The sequence below is a fragment of the Atractosteus spatula genome, chromosome 8 (genome assembly GCF_055471065.1).
Source record: "Atractosteus spatula isolate fAtrSpa1 chromosome 8, fAtrSpa1.hap1, whole genome shotgun sequence".
In the NCBI taxonomy this organism is placed as follows: Eukaryota; Metazoa; Chordata; class Actinopteri; order Semionotiformes; family Lepisosteidae; genus Atractosteus; species Atractosteus spatula.
This window is the reverse complement of record NC_142713.1, coordinates 15,611,979-15,632,720: the sequence shown is the minus strand read 5'-3', so window position 1 is coordinate 15,632,720 and position 20,742 is coordinate 15,611,979. Positions and strand designations below refer to the sequence as shown.

Below are 20,742 nucleotides of genomic sequence, written 5' to 3'. Positions count from 1 at the left end.
CCATCAGGACCTGTTGCCTTTTTTGTGCATACGTGCTTAAAAAATTGTGTGATCATTATCTGTGGTCTATTTTCTAGCCAGTCAACTATAATATTGTAGCGTTTACAGGTTCTTCTCAGAACAAAGGACCAATGGAGATGCGATTAACGAACCAAGCGTTTATTCTTTATTCTTTAACAACCACTTAACCGAACACAGGATATACACACACATGAGGAGACTGACGGAACACGTACACATCTTTAGGGTGGTAATTACTTAACAACACGCTATACACTTACTGTACTGTATAAGACTACACAGGACACTAGAACTACTACAGTATGACATTATTTACACAGGTAGGGTCAGCCGCTGGTCATCGTGCTGACCCTCAGACTCTCCCCGGCTACAACTCCCAGCCTACCCAGTGGTACTATGAGCACCTAGGGGCGCTTCCTCCTCACCACCAGGCGAGGGCGTTACAATATTATCCAATACGTGGCTGCATGCGCCAGCAAAGTCCCAAGTCTCAGATTTCAGAAAAAAATCATATAGCTCATTAGCTTTAGCCACTTCATCTATTGTATGCATACATTTTCAAACTCAATACCTGGAGGGTCTAGTATTTTTTGGTTGTGTGTTCAATCGTATTCTCAGTTACATACAGTATTAATCAAATTATTTACTTAGCTGCATAAGCTGTATAATAATTCTAACTAGGCTCCAATGTGATTTACAGTATAGTAGCAAACTATACCTTTAATGAAGTGGAAGGCTTGTATAAGCTGTACAATTGTTAATTGTTCTATTATCTGCAGCAGGGGTGCCCAACCAGTCGATCGCGATCGACCAGTCGATCTCGGAGTGCTTGCCAGTCGATCGCAAGAATGTTTGGAAAAAAATAAATGGGCTATTTGACTACTTTTTTCGATAGCCTAAACATTCATTCAGATCTGTGTATATAATGTCATACATTTAACTGCCCTCGTGTGTGTTTAACCCTTGTTGAATGGGTTGTAAAAGTCTCTTCCCTGAGTGCTGGCTGACACTGAAAAAAGGCTACAGGAGCTCCGTAGTGTTGCATGTGCTACCCAAGAACTTTCTCTTAGTTATTGCTGCGCAAACCCCACATTCGCTACAGTGCATGGTGGAGCGAAACAGACTGGCCGTGACAAATTCGCCAACAGTTTGGTAAGTTTGATTGCTTATTTGATAGTTGTAGTGTTTGAGCAAAAATGATGAAGACCGAACATGTACCGTTACCACAAGGAATGGGAGCATGATAATGTTTTGTACTTTCGCATTCAAATCCGCAATCCTAGCATCTACGCAAAAAAGGGAAATATAGAACAACACTTCAAAACTGCACACAAAACGTATGATGTGGACTTTCCCGATAAAAGCAAGTTATGGAAAGGAAAAGTTGAAAAATTAAAATCTCATCTAGCAGTCGGTTTTCACGAGGCCTAATACAAGAGGGAAAGCGGCAATCATTGCATCGTTCTATGTGAGCCACATCCTGGCTAAACACAAAAAGACATGCAGAGATCCAGAAGTAATAAAAAAATGTTTGATGAGGCTGCTGACTTGCTGTTTGGAGATTTTTGGCGAGGTTCTGACAGAAATCAAAGAGTTTATCGAGTCGTCTAAACATGGTAAATATGCTCCATTAGGATGACAGTGGCTTCTCTGAGCATTCCTCACAGACTTGACTGAACTGCATACCTGTAATTAGCTGAATGTCAAGCTGCAGGGACAAAATAAAAAAGTAATCGACATTATCAACAGTGTCAACACTTTCCAAAAACAAATTACAGGTGTTGTCAAGTAAGCTTCTCAGTGCCAATGCTCACACTAAGGTAGAATATTCTTTTTTCTAAAATGGGGAACATTACTGGTTCACTGTAGCAAAAGTCACTTACTTTAATTTGCTGTAATTTTAGTGATGAGTATCGTTATTGTACTGATGTGCCCACAGTCTGTTTTTCCTATATCAGAGCTTCAAATTTACACTGGTAGATCGTGCTGGAATGGCAAATGAAAAAGTAGGTTTGTAGGTTTTAAGCTTTAAATTGCCAAAGCTTCGTAGCACAAAACACGTTTGGGTTTAGGTTAACTTTCGATCCCATTCCATGTAAAGCCTGATTTTATATATATGTCATCATACTTCCTGACTATCTTATTTTTCTTCACTGTATTTGTTCTTTCAGAACTTGTGGTTAAGTCTTTCCATTTCAAACATCACTGATTTCTTTGCTAAAATCTACTTTGGAATTAGCATCGTGTTTTTGTTTCAAATAACCTGTTAAAATCCACTTATCCATATTGATCAATATAGGAATTAATTTAAAATTACTAAATTAAACTGTTTCTTACATGTTATGCTTGTCATGAGAACGTAAAAATCACTCCAAAAATAGACCTTCAGTTGTGTTGCGTAATTAGATACAATGCTTAAGAAGGATCGAGACAGACTGAGGCAGAAGTAATGAGTATTGTATCTGCAAACGCTATTTTGAGAACAATGCGCCATTTTATAAAATGTGTAGCAACCACCTGGATGATGCCACTAATGTGTACCCTTCACCAAACATGCCTGTACGCACACCACACATTAGCTATCAATGGGGAGTCGAACAGAGTAATAAAACCGATTCATAGATGGGGATTATTTGGAGGCCACAATTCATAAAGGCCAGGGGGAAATTTAACTAAGACATCGGGGTAACATCCCTACTCTTTATGAGAAATGGATTTTAATGACCACTGACCACTGTTTTATGTCTTATCTGAAGGACAGTGCCCTTTTTTACAGTATAGTATCCCTATCACTACACTAGGGCATTAGGACCCACGGAGACCACAGGGTGACCACTTCCTACTTGTCCCACTAACACCTCTTCCAGAAGCAATCTTAGCTTTTCCCAGAAGGTCTCCCATCCAGGTACTGGTCAGTCTCACATCTGCCTGAAGAATGTTTGTCAGTCTCTTTACCTGATAGTAATAATTTCTATTAAAAGAAAATCAATTCTCAAATGAATGTCCATTATTACCCCCTTTTTTGCTTTCTTCTCCTCAAGTAACCCTATAATTTCTGGAGGCGAGGAGGAAGAAGACAAAGAAAACAATGGTTGACAATAAAATAGCAAAACAAAGCAGCTGCTTTTTGTTACATTTCACCTGTTAAAAAATGCCTAGGAGCTAGTCAGATTGCTTATTAGGATTTTTAAATGCTCTTCATATATTATCCCTAGCTTTACAATCATGAAGCCTAATCTCATCAAATTGCAGAAGTATTGCTGGAGCCCGTCAGTATTTGGCTTGGGAGATCAAGATGCTGTCTTTTGTAGTGTTGGTGGGCCAGTAGGCGGTGTTCTTGACAGCTGTTTAGAATTTGTAAATACCTGTGTAAGGTGACAGAAGCTGTACTGTGATATTAGCTTTCACTTGAGAAGTTAAACTGTAGTAGACATTAAAGATTCAATTCAATTCAATTTATTTTTACAAGGCGTCTTTCACAACAAGGTTGCCCCAAGGTGCTTAACAAAGCAAGTGACCAAAGCAATGTTGTGAAGATCACAGTTTTTTTTTCAAAAGCAAGGATACGCAGTGAGCCACTCTTCATTTTCAAATCGAACCGTAATTGTCTGGCTTTCCTAAAGTTTTCCTACCTTAACTTTGCTTGCCACAAAACCCTAATTCCTTTCAGGCTGTTGCTATGGTCAGGTTGTATGTGATGTACTACCACGGAAATTATATATTCCTCTTCAGAGGTGACAATATGTCTGCATACGATTGCTTGTGAGTTTAGGTATGCTCGTCAAGAAGGAAAGTGCTATAAATGTATAGATTGTTTGCACCTACCCATGACAATGAAGAGAACTCCTGCCACCACTTGAAAGAATAGTGAGATTCCAATGAGGACCAGCAGAACCATGTAGTACTTGAATTCTGGCCCCTGCTCCACCACGGACTTTAGCTGTGAGGCATTTGCCATGAGCAAGGCTACATCCAGCATGCTTTCTGCAACACTCTTCTTGGTTGCATAGTGGTTCAGGTTTATGGGGATCTGGTCTCTTCTACCACGCCCAGACTGTAATTAAAATGAAAAAAGATAAGCAAATGATCAGTAATCAAGGTACAGCAGTACCTACTTCTGTCATTCAAAATGTGTGATGCCATTTTTGTCTGTTCCCAACTTGATAGTATATGTAGACACATTCTGTTTTGTAGGACTCTTAATGTAACTGGGAGTGCATACATATTTCTTTTAAAATATACTGTATAATAATCAAACATAAAAGTTTTAGTTTTTTCTGGATTCCAGGAGTTCTTGGCTCTGGTCAATGAAGGCTTCTGGTTAATTGTTTATCATTCCTCCTCAGTTTCCTGACTGAATTTAATGTTTGAATTGGACCAACAAATTTGGAGACCCACAAAACCTGTAGTGTTGTGGTCTATGGTTTTGAGAATTGTCTGTTTTACTGAAGTGCAGTAGCTAAGGCCTCAGTAAAATGTCTGCACCCTAACGTTAATTCTTCTGTTATGCCAAAGAAAATGTGCTTGAACTACAAGAGGAAGCTTTTCAATACTGGGATTTCAAATAGTGCTTAACAGTAGAAATTAGATCCAATCAAATATATTATGCCTCTGAAAGACACGATGTACAGTAATATATGTGCTATGTGTTTTATAAACACCATTATATCGCTTTATGTACAGTGTTCTTTTATAACCTTTATAGATTAATTCAGAAAAAAGCAAAGTTGTAAACTAGTAAAAATGCAGTAGTGAAGCGGTCCTTCCTACTCACTAATCACTGTAATGACTAATGTAATGCAATGTACGAGCAAATAAGTACAGGTTGTGCAGCCGACATTTCACTGCAGCAGTGTTCTAATGTGATATGCATGCAGAGTTGACAAGGAACGTTTGTCCAGACCGTAATGTAATAGGCCTGCTTCACATCACCGGAAGTTTTAAAGCCTTCTTCTGAATCTTAGAATATGGCACTGCCCATACTTGGAAATTTTGTCTATTTTGTGATATAAATTGGAGGTTTTACAAATTACTGTGTACATTTTACTTTTATTGTGGTTTGAAATTTACTCATCAATGAGTAAGCCTGATTCTTTCTAACCTTGAAATATAAAAATAGTGTTGCAGTTCCCTTTTAACTTTTTTAACACAGCAAAGATGGATGTTCTGTTTTTATTCTCGGTTTGATTCAACAACTCTCCATAAGATTTGAAAGGGAATAACTGTTTTACTCGGGTTGACTAGCACACCACGCTGTGTTACCCTACAGCTTACATCACTTCCACTATTCCTATGCACATGCACCAACTAATATTCTTACATAAACATTATATATATCACTACATCTTCCATTCTTTAAGAACAAAGCAACTCTGTCCTTTTTTTCTTTCTTTAAACCTTTGATTTTTGTTGCATTAGTATTGTTTTGTTTTATTATGGTAAACTAAACAGTATTTCAAACTATATACACAATATCACACTCTAGACCACTCAAGGTGAGTATTATATTCTGATCTCTGCTTTTAGTATGACTATCAACCTTTCAAGCCATTTCCAATGACAAACTGATTTTCCAAGTGGTAAGTCTTGACTTTCAACTGTTGATTCTTCACTGGTAATCTGATTTCCTTTTTCAGACCTTGAGTAATCAGTCTTTTTCCTTCAGAAGATCCTGGCGATTTCTTTATTGCACCGAACCATCTTCAGTCCGAATTGCACAGATGCAGCCACTCAGATTGCACATCTGAACTCACTACTGTGGAAAAATAACTTCACCATAGGGAAAATGAAGCACTCATAGTCTCATTGTTGGAAATAGAAAAAGTAACTAGTGTGGTATTTAATTTAAATCATTTAATCTGATGGGCTTTCTTCATGATGAGGCTGGTATTAACATCCCACTTCAATGAGTGGCAGATGGTCATGCCAAGAAACTTGAAGGTTTCTACTCTTGCCACAGACTGGCCATTAATGACAAGAGGTGATAGATCACCTCCGCCTCTATAAAAGTCTACCACCATCTCTTTGGCCTTACTGATGTTAAGCACCAAACTATTGTCATTACACCACTTGGCAAGTGCACTGACCTTGCTTCTACAGATGCAGCCATTGAAAATGCATGGTACAACCCTGTACCGTGCGAAATTATCTACAGTTCACCTTGTTGTACCGCAGTACGTGATTAGCTGGCCAAAATGACTGACAGGTGCACTCGTGGTGCGTTGGTTGTTAGTGAAACGATTTAATTATTTAATCTCTTTACTGTGCATGTTTTAATCCGCTTAATATTGAATATATGGAATTTTACAACTAAAGGGAAATTTTAGTACTGTAGCTGAGCCTAAAAAGAAGAGGAGCATAACGTGTCTGAAGGTCATAAACAATATTAATTTAGGAACATAAATATATTATGTAAACTGTATATTGCTGGTATTGATAGTTTAAATAAAAAATACACACCAGTATTCAACTTTCTTCATAAATATTTTAAGCATCAAAGTCTTTCATTCGGTTACATACTGTAGTTATTTTGGAATAGTTTTTACATGCTCCTTCTGACTATATTAAGTTTATATACTTCATAAAAAGTTAGGATGTTTTAACCTTTCCTATGAATATTTGCGCTTGTTATTGCAGTAAAAAAATGAATACTTTTTAGAATTTGATTAATAGGGAATATAATATGAAATCACGTATCTAAAGAAATTAATAACAATATAATTATATTCATATACTGTAGCTCAAATTATCACAGTAGTACACTTTTTTTGAAAATGTCTGAATCAGTTTAACTCATTATAATAATAATAAACTTAATTTTATATAGTGCCTTTAAAGGTGGCTTCTCAAAGCGCTTTACAGAATGACAACAACAATAAATAAAAATAATACACAAAATAAAACACAATTACAATATATAGAGGAGACCGTGGATGGTGGTACTAAGAAAAGCAGAGGGGTGATGAATGGAACCAGTTAAGTAAAGGCTTTTATAAAGAAGAGGGCTTTGAGTCTGGATTTGAAGGAGTTTAGAGAAGGTGACTCTCTGATATCCTTGGGGAGAGAGTTCCAGAGCTTGGGGGCATAACAGGAGAAGGCCCTGTCACCCATACAATGTAGACGGGCTTGGGGGACAGTAAGGAGAGCAGAATTAGAAGAGCGAAGGTTGCGAGGTGGGGAGTAGGGCGATAATAGTTCAGACAGGTACTGAGGTGCCAAGCCATGCAGAGCCTTATAGGTGAGCATGAGGATTTTAAAGTCTGCATGGAATTTGACTGGAAGCCAGTGCAAGGACTCCAGGATAGGAGTAATGTGATCATGTGCACTAGACCTGGTCAGGATTCTGGCTGCTGAATTTTGGACATACTGCAGTTTGTTCAAAGTAGATTTAGATACCCCAGCGAGTAGAGCATTACAGTAGTCAATTTGAGACCAAAAGACCATTTTCAGACCTGTACCCATTAAGAGAGACAAAGCGACAGCGATCAGTGAGGTAAGATTTGAACCATTTGACAGCAGTGTCTGAAACTCCAAACACAGTCTCAAGAGGAGAAAGTAAGATGTTATGGTCAACAGTGTCAAAAGCAGCACTGAGATCAAGAAGGATGAGTATAGAAAGAGAACCAGAATCAGCAGCTATTAGAAGATCGTTAGTGACTTTGACCAGGGCAGTTTCTGTGCTGTGAAGTTGATGGAAGCCAGATTGGAGGGGTTTGAAAAGGTTGTTTGTCATGAGGTGGTTATGTAACTGAAGTGTGACAGCACGTTCTAGAATTTTAGCAAGAAAGGGTAAGTTGGAGATGGGGCGAAAATTGTTAAGATTGTCGAGAGCCATGTTAGGCTTTTTTGGCACAGGGGTTATGGCAGCAGTTTTGAGGACCGTTGGTACAATGCCAGTGCTCATGGATTCATGTATAATATTGAGGACAATGGGACAGAGAGAAGAGAAACAGGACTGAAATAAAGTGGTGGGAATGGGATCTAAAATAGATGTGGTGGGTTTCATGCATGTAACTAGTTTATTGAGGGATGATGAGTCAAGAAGAGAGAAGCTTTTAGCCTCTTTAGCATACATTTTCAGCTGCATGACCTGAATGCAACACTTCAGGGGAAAACCTTTTATGCTCTTTAATCTTTCCGACAGAATTCAGGGGTGGATCAGACCCGATACAAGCATTGTCAATGTCAACTTTGAGGCTTTCCCATTACAAGAGAGTTTCAAAAGCTGATTTAAAGGCAGTTATTGGGGTTCACCTGGCTGGAAAAGTAATTTTTGCAGTTTATTGTTTATTGCTTGAATATGAAGAATCATGGATTGAAGGAAATGTTGGCAGAGAGACCACTGGATCTCGGTGCAAAGAAAATACCAAGGCCTGAGTAATAGAGTAATAGTAATACCTTGAAGAAAAGTTCTCCCGTTCACCTCAACCTGTCTTTTGAGAGGCTTTTCAGCGCTAACTTACAGTACATCGAGAACAAATACAGAGCCTGTTTCATGGTTAAAGATGATTTGCATCTTTACCTCAGCCCAACAAATCCCCACCTAGTGGTTCTCTGTGCAAGTGCAACCATCTCATTGCCAGAGTGGTATTTTTTCCCACTACTGTTTTATTTTTCATTTTATATAGCAATATGTTTTTTTTGCATAGGGGTTGCACACCTTTTCAGTCATCCAAAGGGGGTTCCACTTACAAAAAAGTTAAGAACAGGACACATAGGGTATATATTTTTTTCCAAAGATACAATTTTCCAGCTGACAGAGATCTAATGTAACAGTAATGTAAAAGTAAGAGAAAGACTACATTAGTAGAGTGTATTCTATAAACATCAATTAAAAATACTGTACATGTACTGACATTGCTAATCCATTTAGCTTAATCCATAGGGTGAAAGGTATGGAGAGGTTTGCACTGCCATGCTAGTACAGCAATACATAGAACTGTACTAGAATCTGTGTCACTCTCACTAAAAATGAGAAGAAGCCTTTGGCCTTCAGTCTTTAGTATCCAATTAACTATAGTCAAATTTTTTGGTAAGAGAATTGGGCCATTTATGGTAAAAGTGATTGCTGTAGCAGAACTCTGACCCAGATCTCAAATAACACAGACTGGCTTAATTTTCCTAAATTACTAAACTAAAATGAAATGGGATCACAACCCATTTGAACAAATAATTTCTGATCCTTGTCAATATATAAAACGTGGTTTTGCATAATTGCATTAAATGCTTAGCTGCATACTTATTTTTGTTGTGATCACATTTGTAAAATCTTAAAAATAATTAACAGTGACCTTTGTGACAATAACAAGTAGCATTTGCTGTAGCAGTAGTGTAACTGCATTGCATTTTTTTAAGGTTTTACATTCAATTTAAATAAATATACATTTTAGGGCATTTTGAGAGTAAATTAAATTCAAATGGTTTTGAAGAACTGATGTTGTGGGTGGCACAGTGGTGTAGCAGTTTCTGTGCTGCCTCATGTGCTCAGTTTCATTCTGGACTGGGGTGTTATCTTTTGTGCATTTTGCATATTTTCCCCACATTCATGTTGGTTTTCTCCATATTGCTGTTGTTTACTCCCACCTTGCAAAGACGTGCTTGCTAGATTAATATACATTTAAGATTGCTTAAAACTTGAAGGTTTCCATCACTAAGCTTTATTATGCATTTTGATCCCACAAAAATCTACGCTGACTTTTTTGGTAATTTAGTCCTCCTGCCACAAGATGGGAGTCTAGTCTCCAAACTCGTGATATGATGTGAAGTATCATCTCTTCAATTTACAATGCAACACATCTTAACAGGTTTACCTTTAAGCATATAAGCTACAGAATGGCCATAGATGGCCGCCTCTATATTAGTAAGAATTTCATAAAGTTAACCAGTATTTTGTTAGAAATTTAATTTTAGATTAGATAATATTTTTAAAAATTAAGCCATTATAGTTGCAAGTTATGTGAGGGTTTATTTTATTTTAATATATCTGAATATAATTTTAAGAAGTAATTGATTACGTTTTAGTTCATTACCTAAAAAGTATTTTCTCCTAACATCTAATCTTAACAGGTTTACCTTTAAGCATATAAGCTACAGAATGGCCATAGATGGCCGCCTATATATTAGTAAGAATTTCATAAAGTTAACCAGTATTTTGTTAGAAATTTAATTTTAGATTAGATAATATTTTTAAAAATTAAGCCATTACAGTTGCAAGTTATGTGAGGGTTTATTTTATTTTAATATATATGAATATAATTTTAAGAAGTAATTGATTACGTTTTAGTTCATTACCTAAAAAGTATTTTCTCCTAACATCTAATTTAACAGGTTTACCTTTAAGCATATAAGCTACAGAATGGCCATAGATGGCCGCCTCTATATTAGTAAGAATTTCATAAAGTTAACCAGTATTTTGTTAGAAATTTAATTTTAGATTAGATAATATTTTTAAAAATTAAGCCATTACAGTTGCAAGTTATGTGAGGGTTTATTTTATTTAAATATATCTGAATATAATTTTAAGAAGTAATTGATTACGTTTCAGTTCATTACCTAAAACGTATTTTCTCCTAACATCTAATTTAGAAAAAATTCCTTTAACGAGTAACTCTTAACCATAAAATATTATTCATAACTGACAGGTTGTGGGTGCAACTCCTTGCTTCATATAGTGCTGTTATACCCTTGAGTGAGGTACTTTACCCCAGTGGGGCCCAGGAAAGAATCACTTAACGTTCAACAATATTAACCAGCATTTTCCAAAATAGGATTTTGTAGGTCTCTGGGTTTTTGTTGTTAACCAGACTAACCTCCCATTATGGCAAAATGAGTTAAACTTGTGTTTTTTAGGAAAATAAGTATACATATGAATTTGGTTTGCTTTGATTTTAAAAATACATCTGGCTACTTCTAAACCAAATTTACTCCCTGTTGCTTTTTGCATACAGTAGGTGCAGTATTTGATATACTAGTTGTATTTTCTTCTTTTTGACCATAACTAATGTGTTATCAATTATGGGTAAAATCAGAAGAAACTCAATATCCAATTATAATACACAAATGCAGCCATTTAAAATGCGCGGTACAAACCCGCGGTACAAACCCACGGTACGGTAACCTACCCACAAGCCTCCAGTGCCCCGCGGTAAGTGATTGGCTGGCCAAAATGACCGACAGGGGCACTTGTGGTGCATTGGTTGGTAGTGAAAAGATTTAATCATTTAATGTCTTTACTGTGCACATTTTAATCCGCTTAGTTTTGAATATTTATATGGAATTTTACCACTAAAGGGAAATTTTAGTAGCTGAGCATAAAAAGAAGAGGAGCATAACGCATCTGAAGGTCATAAACGATATTAATTTAGGAACATAAACATTACTGTATTACGTAAACTGTACTGTGTATGGCTGGTCTTGGTAGTTTAAAGAAAAAATACACACCAGTCTTCCATTTCTCCCTAAACATTTTAAGCATGAAAGTTTTATGAAACGGTACCCAAATATGCGATTGCTGTATAGAATGAATTTTAATTTTAAAAAATTATTTAACACGAAAATTAAACTGTTTACATCTTCCGCCTGAGAACAGTCACCCGTTGCTACCCAACGCAGAAACACAGCCACTAACTAGCAAAGAGAGGACATTAGCTAGCCAATATGATAAAGAAATAAATTATTATTTTGTTTATTTCTTTTGCACATTTATTTGAACATTTCCATCGATTGTACAAGCACTTGGAAACTGTCCAATCCCTAGTTCATCAGGCATTTTCTTTTACACTGCGGGCATTCTCCCGGTCTGGCGCCGGTCTGTGTCTTCTAGGATATAATGCCAGCGAACTCTTGTTTTTATGTCCACTATAACAGACAATCTCCTTTGCTTTTAACCGAGCGTTTAATAATTTCCTAAAAAGAAAATGATTTACTTTATTTCCCTCACGGGATCAATAAAAGTATCTATCATCTGTCTAAATTATAGGACAGAATTCTGGGGTCTCCCCATACCAGAGATTATGGTAGGGCTTCAGAATGGTGATTGGCTGACACCAACTGACACCCCTCTGATTGGAGAAAAAAGACGTTTGCTATACATACAGTACTGTACCAGGAAGAGGATTTCTTTCTATTCGAAACGTGTATTTTAAAAGTTTAAGAAGTAAAAACCTTACAGCGTACACAGATTTCTAAACTGATCAGGATCGTTATCTTTGTCTTATGCATAATAATGTTCACCGCTCTGTCCAGCAAATTAATAATAAACTTTATTTTATATAGCGTTTTAAACGAATAAGTAATTAGATTGCTCATAAACCTAATCACTTATTCTACATAAACACAGTGTAATTGCTCTCTGAAAATGCTTTTTCTTTTTATTTAGGTTTTTATTTAGAAATAATGTTTTTTATTATTGTTATAGAGAAACATGATCAGATTTTCCCCGGTTCAGAAAAAAAGATCTAAAGTATACTAGTTAAGAAAAATAAATCTAAACGGGGAGAAAGCTATGCTGAAAGTTTATTAAGATACTTAGAAGACAAAGATATCAATTTATGTTGCACTTGTCTGATTGTGAATCAAAAAACACATATATTTAAACCCGCGTTTGCGATTTAAATCAAAACGCGATTTAAATTAATATAAATGTTTATATTGTAACGCCTACGTGACTATTCATTGTTATTAAAATGACTTAAATTCGATCATGTTGTGATATTTAGAAATATACATTTGTTTGGTGTGAGTGAAGTTTTATTTAATCTCTGAGCCATACTGATTCTTATGGAAGCCAGTTTCCGCCAGGGAGTAAAAAAAAACACACTATGGTATTCTCTCCAATGCAGTGTAGTTAAAAACATATCTCTGATGCTGTTCCTAAATGAATATCGTTTATGACCATTAGACGCTTTATGCTCCTTTTCTTTTTTCCAGTGGATTGAACAGGGAGAGGCATTTCATGATGTACTTTTCACTGATGAAACAACAGTGGCTCTAGAACAGTTTTCAACCATGTCGTTTTATAAAAAGGGGAGATATGTACGCGTTACTGAAGCTAAAAGTTTAGCCTTTGTCACTAATGTAACCACTAAATAAAGACATATAGAAATCCCTACGTTACAGACTGTATATGGCTGGTATTGGTAGTTCAAAGAAATACACCAGTATTCCACTTTCTCCCTAAACATTTTAAGCATCAGAGTCTTACATGTGGTTATTTCAGAAACGTTTGTACGTGCTCCTTCTGACCATGTTACTGTTTACTGTTACTGACCATATTAAGTTTAAGTGCCTGTGGGCACTTTTCCTGTCCGTGGGGGGTGGACCGTCTTTCATTAGAAGGTTAGTCTGTTCTACTCTGAGAATGTAGAGGGGGTGGAAAGTAATTCCGTGTCGCATTAACTAACCTCTTCAGTTTATTCCGCCAGTCAGTACATGAATATAATTATATTGTTATTAATTTGTTTAGATACGCAATTCCATATTATATTCCCTGTTAATCAAATTCTAAAAGTATGCATTTGTTAGATAACAAGCAAATTCACAGAAAAGGTTAAAAGACTATCACTTTTCACAAAGTATATAATCCTAATATAAGTCTAAATCCTAATATAAGTCTAAACAGTATCAGCTTTATTTACGGGTTGCAATTTAAAAAAGGTCAAAAACCGCACTCAAAATGCAATTTAGAGCTTTCTGGCAAGAGGAGACACCCAAATTAATAATGTAACATGCCACTGTTTGTGCATGAACAAGGTTATACTTGTTCCCCGGCGGAACACATTCCATAAGAATCAGGGCTTTTATATATCGCCTTTAAAGGTGGCTTCTCAAAACGCTTTACAGGATAAAAACAACAATAACAACAACAACAACAATATTGTATTTCATTGCACTTTGACAGAGTGCTTTTAGAGTTTGATTAATAGGGAATATAATATAAAAATGTAGTACTAAAAATAAAATACACTCTACAGACATTCACAACAGTGACTGTCAGAAGACAGGACACAGCGGCTCAGACACCTGCTGAATGGAAAGGGGCACTTTAATGTTCTGTATGGCTAATACTAAGGCCAATTCTTTAATATTCTTTTCTGTATGTTTAACAATAGTGGGTACTGGCCTAATTCGTCCCTGCTCCCGTTGTTAGGTGTTAATGTGTTGTTGTTAAGTGTGAATTAGTACCTGTTTCCCTGAGGTCTGGCTTTTTTTCTGGAAAACCATAACTCTGGTCTTGTCCAGATTGACTGTCAGCGCCCAGGTCTGACAGTGCTGCTCCAGCAGTGCCAGGTTCTGCCGCAGCCTCTGTTCTGTGGGCAACAGCAGGACCAGGTCGTCTGCAAAGAGCAGGAACTCGATTTCTGTAATTAATGCAGATCAGTAAATCAAGGGACAAAACAATTATTGCGCCCAGCTTCTCAATGGGGTTTGACGTGCTAATGCGTTGGTTTAACAGTCCGGGTGTGGCAAGCCTCTAATGTCTCCCGACTTTGGCAAAAGGAACCTGCCTTTCATTGGACGGGAAAGCAAGAGCCGACCGCTACGCCACCCCCGTGTTTCGAAATCTTGTGACTTTTGAAATTTACTGGGGGTGGACCACGTCTGTAAATTTCGATGGGTCCAGAGGCAAAAGTGCCTTGCCTTGCAATCTCCGGGAAACCATTAGTAGCATGGTGAAACGGAGATTCTCAACCCTTACTTCGTGCGACTGGAAAATAATTCGTGATCGGATCAACGAAATGCTTCGTAGAAGGAGGCGCTCTTTTCCTCTAGTCTAACAGTCTGTCCACAAACAAAACATTCCTGTTAGACAAGAGGAATGTAAAGAAACAATTACTTTTTGTCAATGAAAACTGACCGGTGTGTGTGTCTCTCTCTGCTGGATGTCCCTCTCACTCTCTGCTGAATGAATAAAAGCATTTTATTAAAAACGCGTTTGCGTTTGTCTGGTATTTACTTTGGTCCTTTTAACTGTTTTTCCATCTACTGTATTGCTTTGAGATGCCACTTTTAAAGGTGATATGTAAAATAATGTTTTTATTATTGTTATAGAGAAACATGATCAGATTTTCCCCGGTTCAGAAAAAAAGATCTAAAGTATACTAGTTTGTCACTCTTCTCATCCCCTCTTTGCTAAATGGCTTTTGAATAGAGTCACATGAAGAGAGAGGTGAAACAGCCCTACACAGCCCTGTCGCAGTACATGAATATAATTATATCTTATTAATTTCTTTAGATACGCGATTCTTTTAATACAGTCTTTGCTGTGCTCTAGAGGATCCTTGTGATATTTCGAGCACTGGTTGAATGATAAGTGTCGCAGTTTAAATAATTTTCGTAGTTAGAAATTATGAAACGGTCTGTTAAAAGCAAGGGAGTTTTTATGTCCGTTGCAGTAAAAGAAAATGCCTGACAAAGTAGGGCTTGGACAGATTCCAAGTGCTTGTACAAATGTGCTAAAGAAATTATACTTTGAGTTTACAGCTTGTCGAAAGTCATTCATTACTAATACTATTAGTAATATCTTCGGTAAAGGCTTTGATGCATAAATATTTCTGATAAAGGTACAGATGCAGCCATTCAAAATGCGCGGGCGATACCGCATTATTTTCCGGTGCGCTGTACGCAGTCTACCGCGAGTTACCAGTAAATACCGCTAGTTACCGTAAATTCTCCTATAATACTGCAAGCAAAATAATAGTATCCGGAATTTCCGCAAGGTGGAGCTAATTAAGCTCAACCTCTCATGTTTGAGCTGTCGCCGTCAAAGTCTTTAACGAAGATATTACTAATAGTATTAATAATGAATGACCTTGGACAAGCTGTAAGTGTAAACTCAAAGTATTGCCCTGGTCCACATTCTTTTTTTCATTGACCGTCTTTGTAAAAGTAACACCACAGCATTTCGCAATCACGCATTTTTTTCCAATCATGCAAAGTACAGTAATTTTTGAGAATCGATTCACCATGCCTTTCACATGCTCATAAAAGAGATTGATTTAGGAACATAAACATATTACCGTATGCAAACTGTACTGTATACAGTATGTATATGTATATTTAATGTCTTAACAGTGCCCGTTTAAGTATTGAATATTTATATGGAATTTTACCACCGAAGGGAAATCTTAGTGCCTGAGCATAAAAAGAATAGGAGCATACTGCAACGCGTGTGAAGGCCAGAAACGATATTAATTTTGGAACTTAAACATACAGTATATGGCTGGTCTCGGTACTTTAAAGAAAACATACACACCAGTATTCCATTTCTCCCTAAACATTTTAAGCACCGAAGTCTTTAACTAACGTGATACCGGAGTCAACAAGCATACTTTTAGAATTTGATTAAAAGGGAATATAATATGGAATCGCGTACCTAAAGAAATTAATAACGATATAATTATATTCATGTTGCAAAAAAACTGCAACTGACATAAAAACTCCCTTGCTTTTAACAAAGCGTTCCATAATTTCTAACTACAAAAATTATTTAAACTGCGACACTTATCATTCAACCAGAGCTCGAAATATCACAAGGATCCTCTAGAGCACAGCAAAGACTGTATTAAAAGAATCGCGTATCTAAAGAAATTAATAAGATATAATTATATTCGTGTACTGCGACAGGGCTGTGTAGGGCTGTTTCACCTCTCTCTTCATGTGACTCTATTCAAAAGCCAATTAGCAAAGAGGGGATGAGAAGAGTGACAAACTAGTATACAGTACAGTACTTTAGATCTTTTTTTCTGAACCGGGGAAAATCTGATCATGTTTCTCTATAACAATAATAAAAAACATTATTTTACATATCACCTTTATGTGGTATCACCAGGACAGCACATACAAGGGTTAATTGCACAATGGACCGCGCAAAGAAATTTAAAATAGTCTTCTTTAGGTGTGAGGGTAGGAGTGGATCGCAGCAGGCATAATCGGCAAATTAGGAAAACAAAGAACAGGACAGGCGAGACGTTTATCCAGAGAGCGAGTGATCAGAAAAAGGAACAGCTGTTACGCCCAGGTTTTACGCTCTCTCTCTGCTGAATGAATAAAAGCATTTTATTAAAAACGCGTTTGCGTTTGTCTGGGTATTTACTTTGTAATCTGTGGTTTACATCTACTGTATTGTTTTGAGATGCCACTTTTAAAGGTGATATGTAAAATAAAGTTTTTTATTATTGTTATAGAGAAACGTGATCAGATTTTCCCTGGTTCAGAAAAAAGATGATTAAAATCTGTAATCTTTCCACTTGTATGTCGTCGGAAAATTCAAGAAGTTTCTGCTTTGTGCTAAGACATTAACGAGTACAACCCCCCTCTCTGCAGGAGTGCTGGCTGTGACGAATTAAACCAGTTTCACAGGTATTTTCAAAGTAGGAAGTACAGTACTTACTAGTTAAGAAAGCTAGGCTCCTCAATGAAATCGCTTTAACATGCTAATGCGTTGGTGTAACAGTCCGGGCGTGGCAAGCTTCTAATGTCAACTCGACTCGATTGGAAGACAATTAACATATTCTAGCGCTAAATGAATTAATAGCAAAATGGTTTACATAAAAGACATTTTTCCAAGAAAGTTTATAATAATACAATCTATAGTTGAAATCTGAGCCTAAATAAAAAGAAAAAGCATTTTCAGAGAGCAATCACGCTGTGTTTATGTAGAAAAAGCGATTAGGTTTATGAGCAATCTAATTACTTATTCGTTTAAAACGCTATATAAAATAAAGTTTATTATTAATTTGCTGGACAGAGCGGTGAACATTATTATGGATAAGACAAAGATAACGATCCTGATCAGTTTTGAAATCTGTGTACGCTGTAAGGTTTTTACTTCTTAAACTTTTAAAATACACGTTTCGAATAGAAAGAAATCATCTTCCTGGTACAGTATGTATAGCAAACCAGCACGTCTTTTTTCTCCAATCAGAGGGGTTAGACGCTCGGTTAAAAGCAAAGGAGATTCGTCTTTTATATTGGACATAAAAACAAGAGTTCGCTGGCATTATATCCTAGAAGACACAGATCAGCGCCAGACCAGGAGAATGCCCGCAGCGTAAAAGAAAATGCCTGATGAACTAGGGATTGGACAGTTTCCAAGTGCTTGTACAATCGATGGAAATGTTCAAATAAATGTGCAAAAGAAATAAAATAATCATTTATTTCTTTATCATATTGGCTAGCTAATGTCCTCTCTTTGCTAGTTAGTGGCTGTGTTTCTGCGTTGGGTAGCAACGGGTGACTGTTCTCAGGCGGAAGATGTAAACAGCTTAATTTTCGTGTTAAACAATTTTTTAAAATTAAAATTAATTCCATACAGCAATCGCATATTTGGGCACTGTTTCATAAAACTTTCATGCTTAAAATGTTTAGGGAGAAATGGAAGACTGATAATGGAATGGAATGGAATGAATGATAAGTGTCGCAGTTTAAATAATTTTCGTAGTTAGAAATTATGAAACGCTCTGTTAAAAGCAAGGGAGTTTTTATGTCCGTTGCAGTAAAAGAAAATGCCTGACAAGTAGGGCTTGGACAGATTCCAAGTGCATTTTTGCAATTTACGTTGCATTGTCCATTGTGCTGCTGTAATACAGTTTAAAATAAGTCTAAACTGTATCAGCTTTATTTATGGGTTGCAATTTAGAAAAAGTCAAAAACCGCACTCAAAATGAAATTTAGAGCTTTCTGGCAAGAGGAAACACCCAAATTAATAATGTAACATGCCACTGTTTGTGCATGAACAAAGATATCAATTTATGTTGCATTTGCCTGATTGTGAATCAAAAAACACATATATTTAAACCCGAGTTTGCGATTTAAATCAAAACGCGATTTAAATCAATATAAATGTTTATATTGTAACGCCTAGGTTACTATTCATTGTTATTAAAATGACTTAAATTCGATCATGTTGTGATATTTAGAAATATAAATTTGTTTGGTGCGAGTGAGGTTTTATTTAATCTCTGACCAAGGGAAACGTTTCATTTTTTCAAAGAAATGTTTGTTAAAAAAAAAAGTCATGGTTCCACAGTGGGATTCAATCACAGACCATGTGACATGGGAGTCAGGAACCTAACCAACAGCGCCACCGGCAAGGTCACATGCAGAGTGCTGAAAAAGCACTACAGAAACATTATCAACAGACAATGTACAGCGTGTACTATTCTTGTGTTGCGGTACATGAATATAATTATATCGTTTTTAATTTCTTTAGATACGCGATTCCATATTATATTCCCTTTTAATCAAATTCTAAAAGTATGCTTGTGGACTCCGGTATCTCGTTAGTTAAAGACTTCGATGCTTAAAATGTTTAGGGAGAAATGGAATACTGGTGTGTATGTTTTCTTTAAAGTACCGAGACCAGCCATATACTGTATGTTTAAGTTTCAAAATTAATATCGTTTATGGCCTTCACACGCATTACAGTATGCTCCTATTCTTTTTATGCTCAGGCACTAAGATTTCCCTTCAGTGGTAAAATTCCATATAAATATTCAATACTACAACAGGCACAGTAAAGACGTTTACTGTAAATCTTTCTACGACAGACCAACGGACCACGAGTGCCCCTGTTGGTCAACCAATCACGTACCGCGGTACCGCGCGTCATCGTGCGTCACAATGCGCGACACCTCCGGCAATTACCTCCGGTATGTGTCTGTACCGCTCACTTTGAATGGCTGCATCTGTAGGTTGTGTACTTTTGTCCAACTGAGCAATCTTGCTTTCATAAAATATACCAACTTTTTATTGACTGATGATTAACATGCTGTAATACACAGTTTAAATTTAAAAGCTCAAATGCTGTACATAAGAGGTTAAGCTTTATTGGCTCCTCCTGGCGGTTTTACAAGGTGATGCCGGATACTTTCCGGCATGACGTCAAATGACGCGATTTACCCTGTGATACTGCGTGATACTGCGACACGCCCACCGGGGTATACCGCGAAATAACCCACCAATTTTGAATGGCTGCATCTGTATGTGAATAGTATCTAAGTCTTAAAAAATAAAATTCCATCTTCCTAAAAAGTCCTAATGTTTTCAAAATTTGGTAAAGAATGGGATTTAAATTTTGGATAAATCAATAAAAATGTAAAAAGGGCTTCATAGACTATGCATGATATTCCAAATAATTTTGGCAAGGTAACATTAAGTGTTTAAAGTAGTAAGAATTACTTCTGTTTACACAGTAATTACAGAATAAGTTGTTGCCCACATCAGTTCCTTTCTTTTATCTGATTCTGATTTTTTTATCTTTCTTTTATCACTGGAGTATTCATTCTCATTCACTTCATGTTACTCAGTCACAGTTCTCACTTCACTAATCATGGTTCACTTAATTCTTCATTCTTACTCTTTCAAGTGTTCACCATCTTTACCAGGCACATAATCTTCACAAATAGTCACTTCTCATCACTTACTATACCAGCTGATCCTGCTTGTCCAGGGATGCCTTGGCAATGCTTGTACCCATGACAATAGCAGCCATCTTGCTATTCTGTTTATCCAAGTCCATACATCTGTCTTCTGATGGTAATGCCCAGAGAGGACTCGACCTGTGCAATCTAGACTTCTATCTGCTGTGGGGAGAAAGTACACTGCCAGGCAATGTCCCACTTCTCCAGGTCATCCCTGGTTCAGCTGTCAACCTTGTTCAAGCCCATTGAGCCTAGCAAATTAACTGCCATGCATTAGGAACATAGGCATAGGATGCCTCTC

At 36.8% G+C, this 20,742-nt stretch overlaps 1 protein-coding gene across 1 annotated transcript in view; it reads right to left on the bottom strand.

Annotated features, from left to right (window-relative positions):
- The window catches only part of ninj2 (ninjurin 2), a 51,422-nt gene that overhangs the window by 9,496 nt on the left and 21,184 nt on the right, over window positions 1–20,742 (bottom strand). Inside the window, exon 2 of the mRNA XM_088924179.1 lies at window positions 3,847–4,075. Coding sequence (XP_088780305.1) covers window positions 3,847–4,075 — 229 coding nt within the window. The remainder of the gene's footprint in view (window positions 1–3,846; window positions 4,076–20,742) is intronic.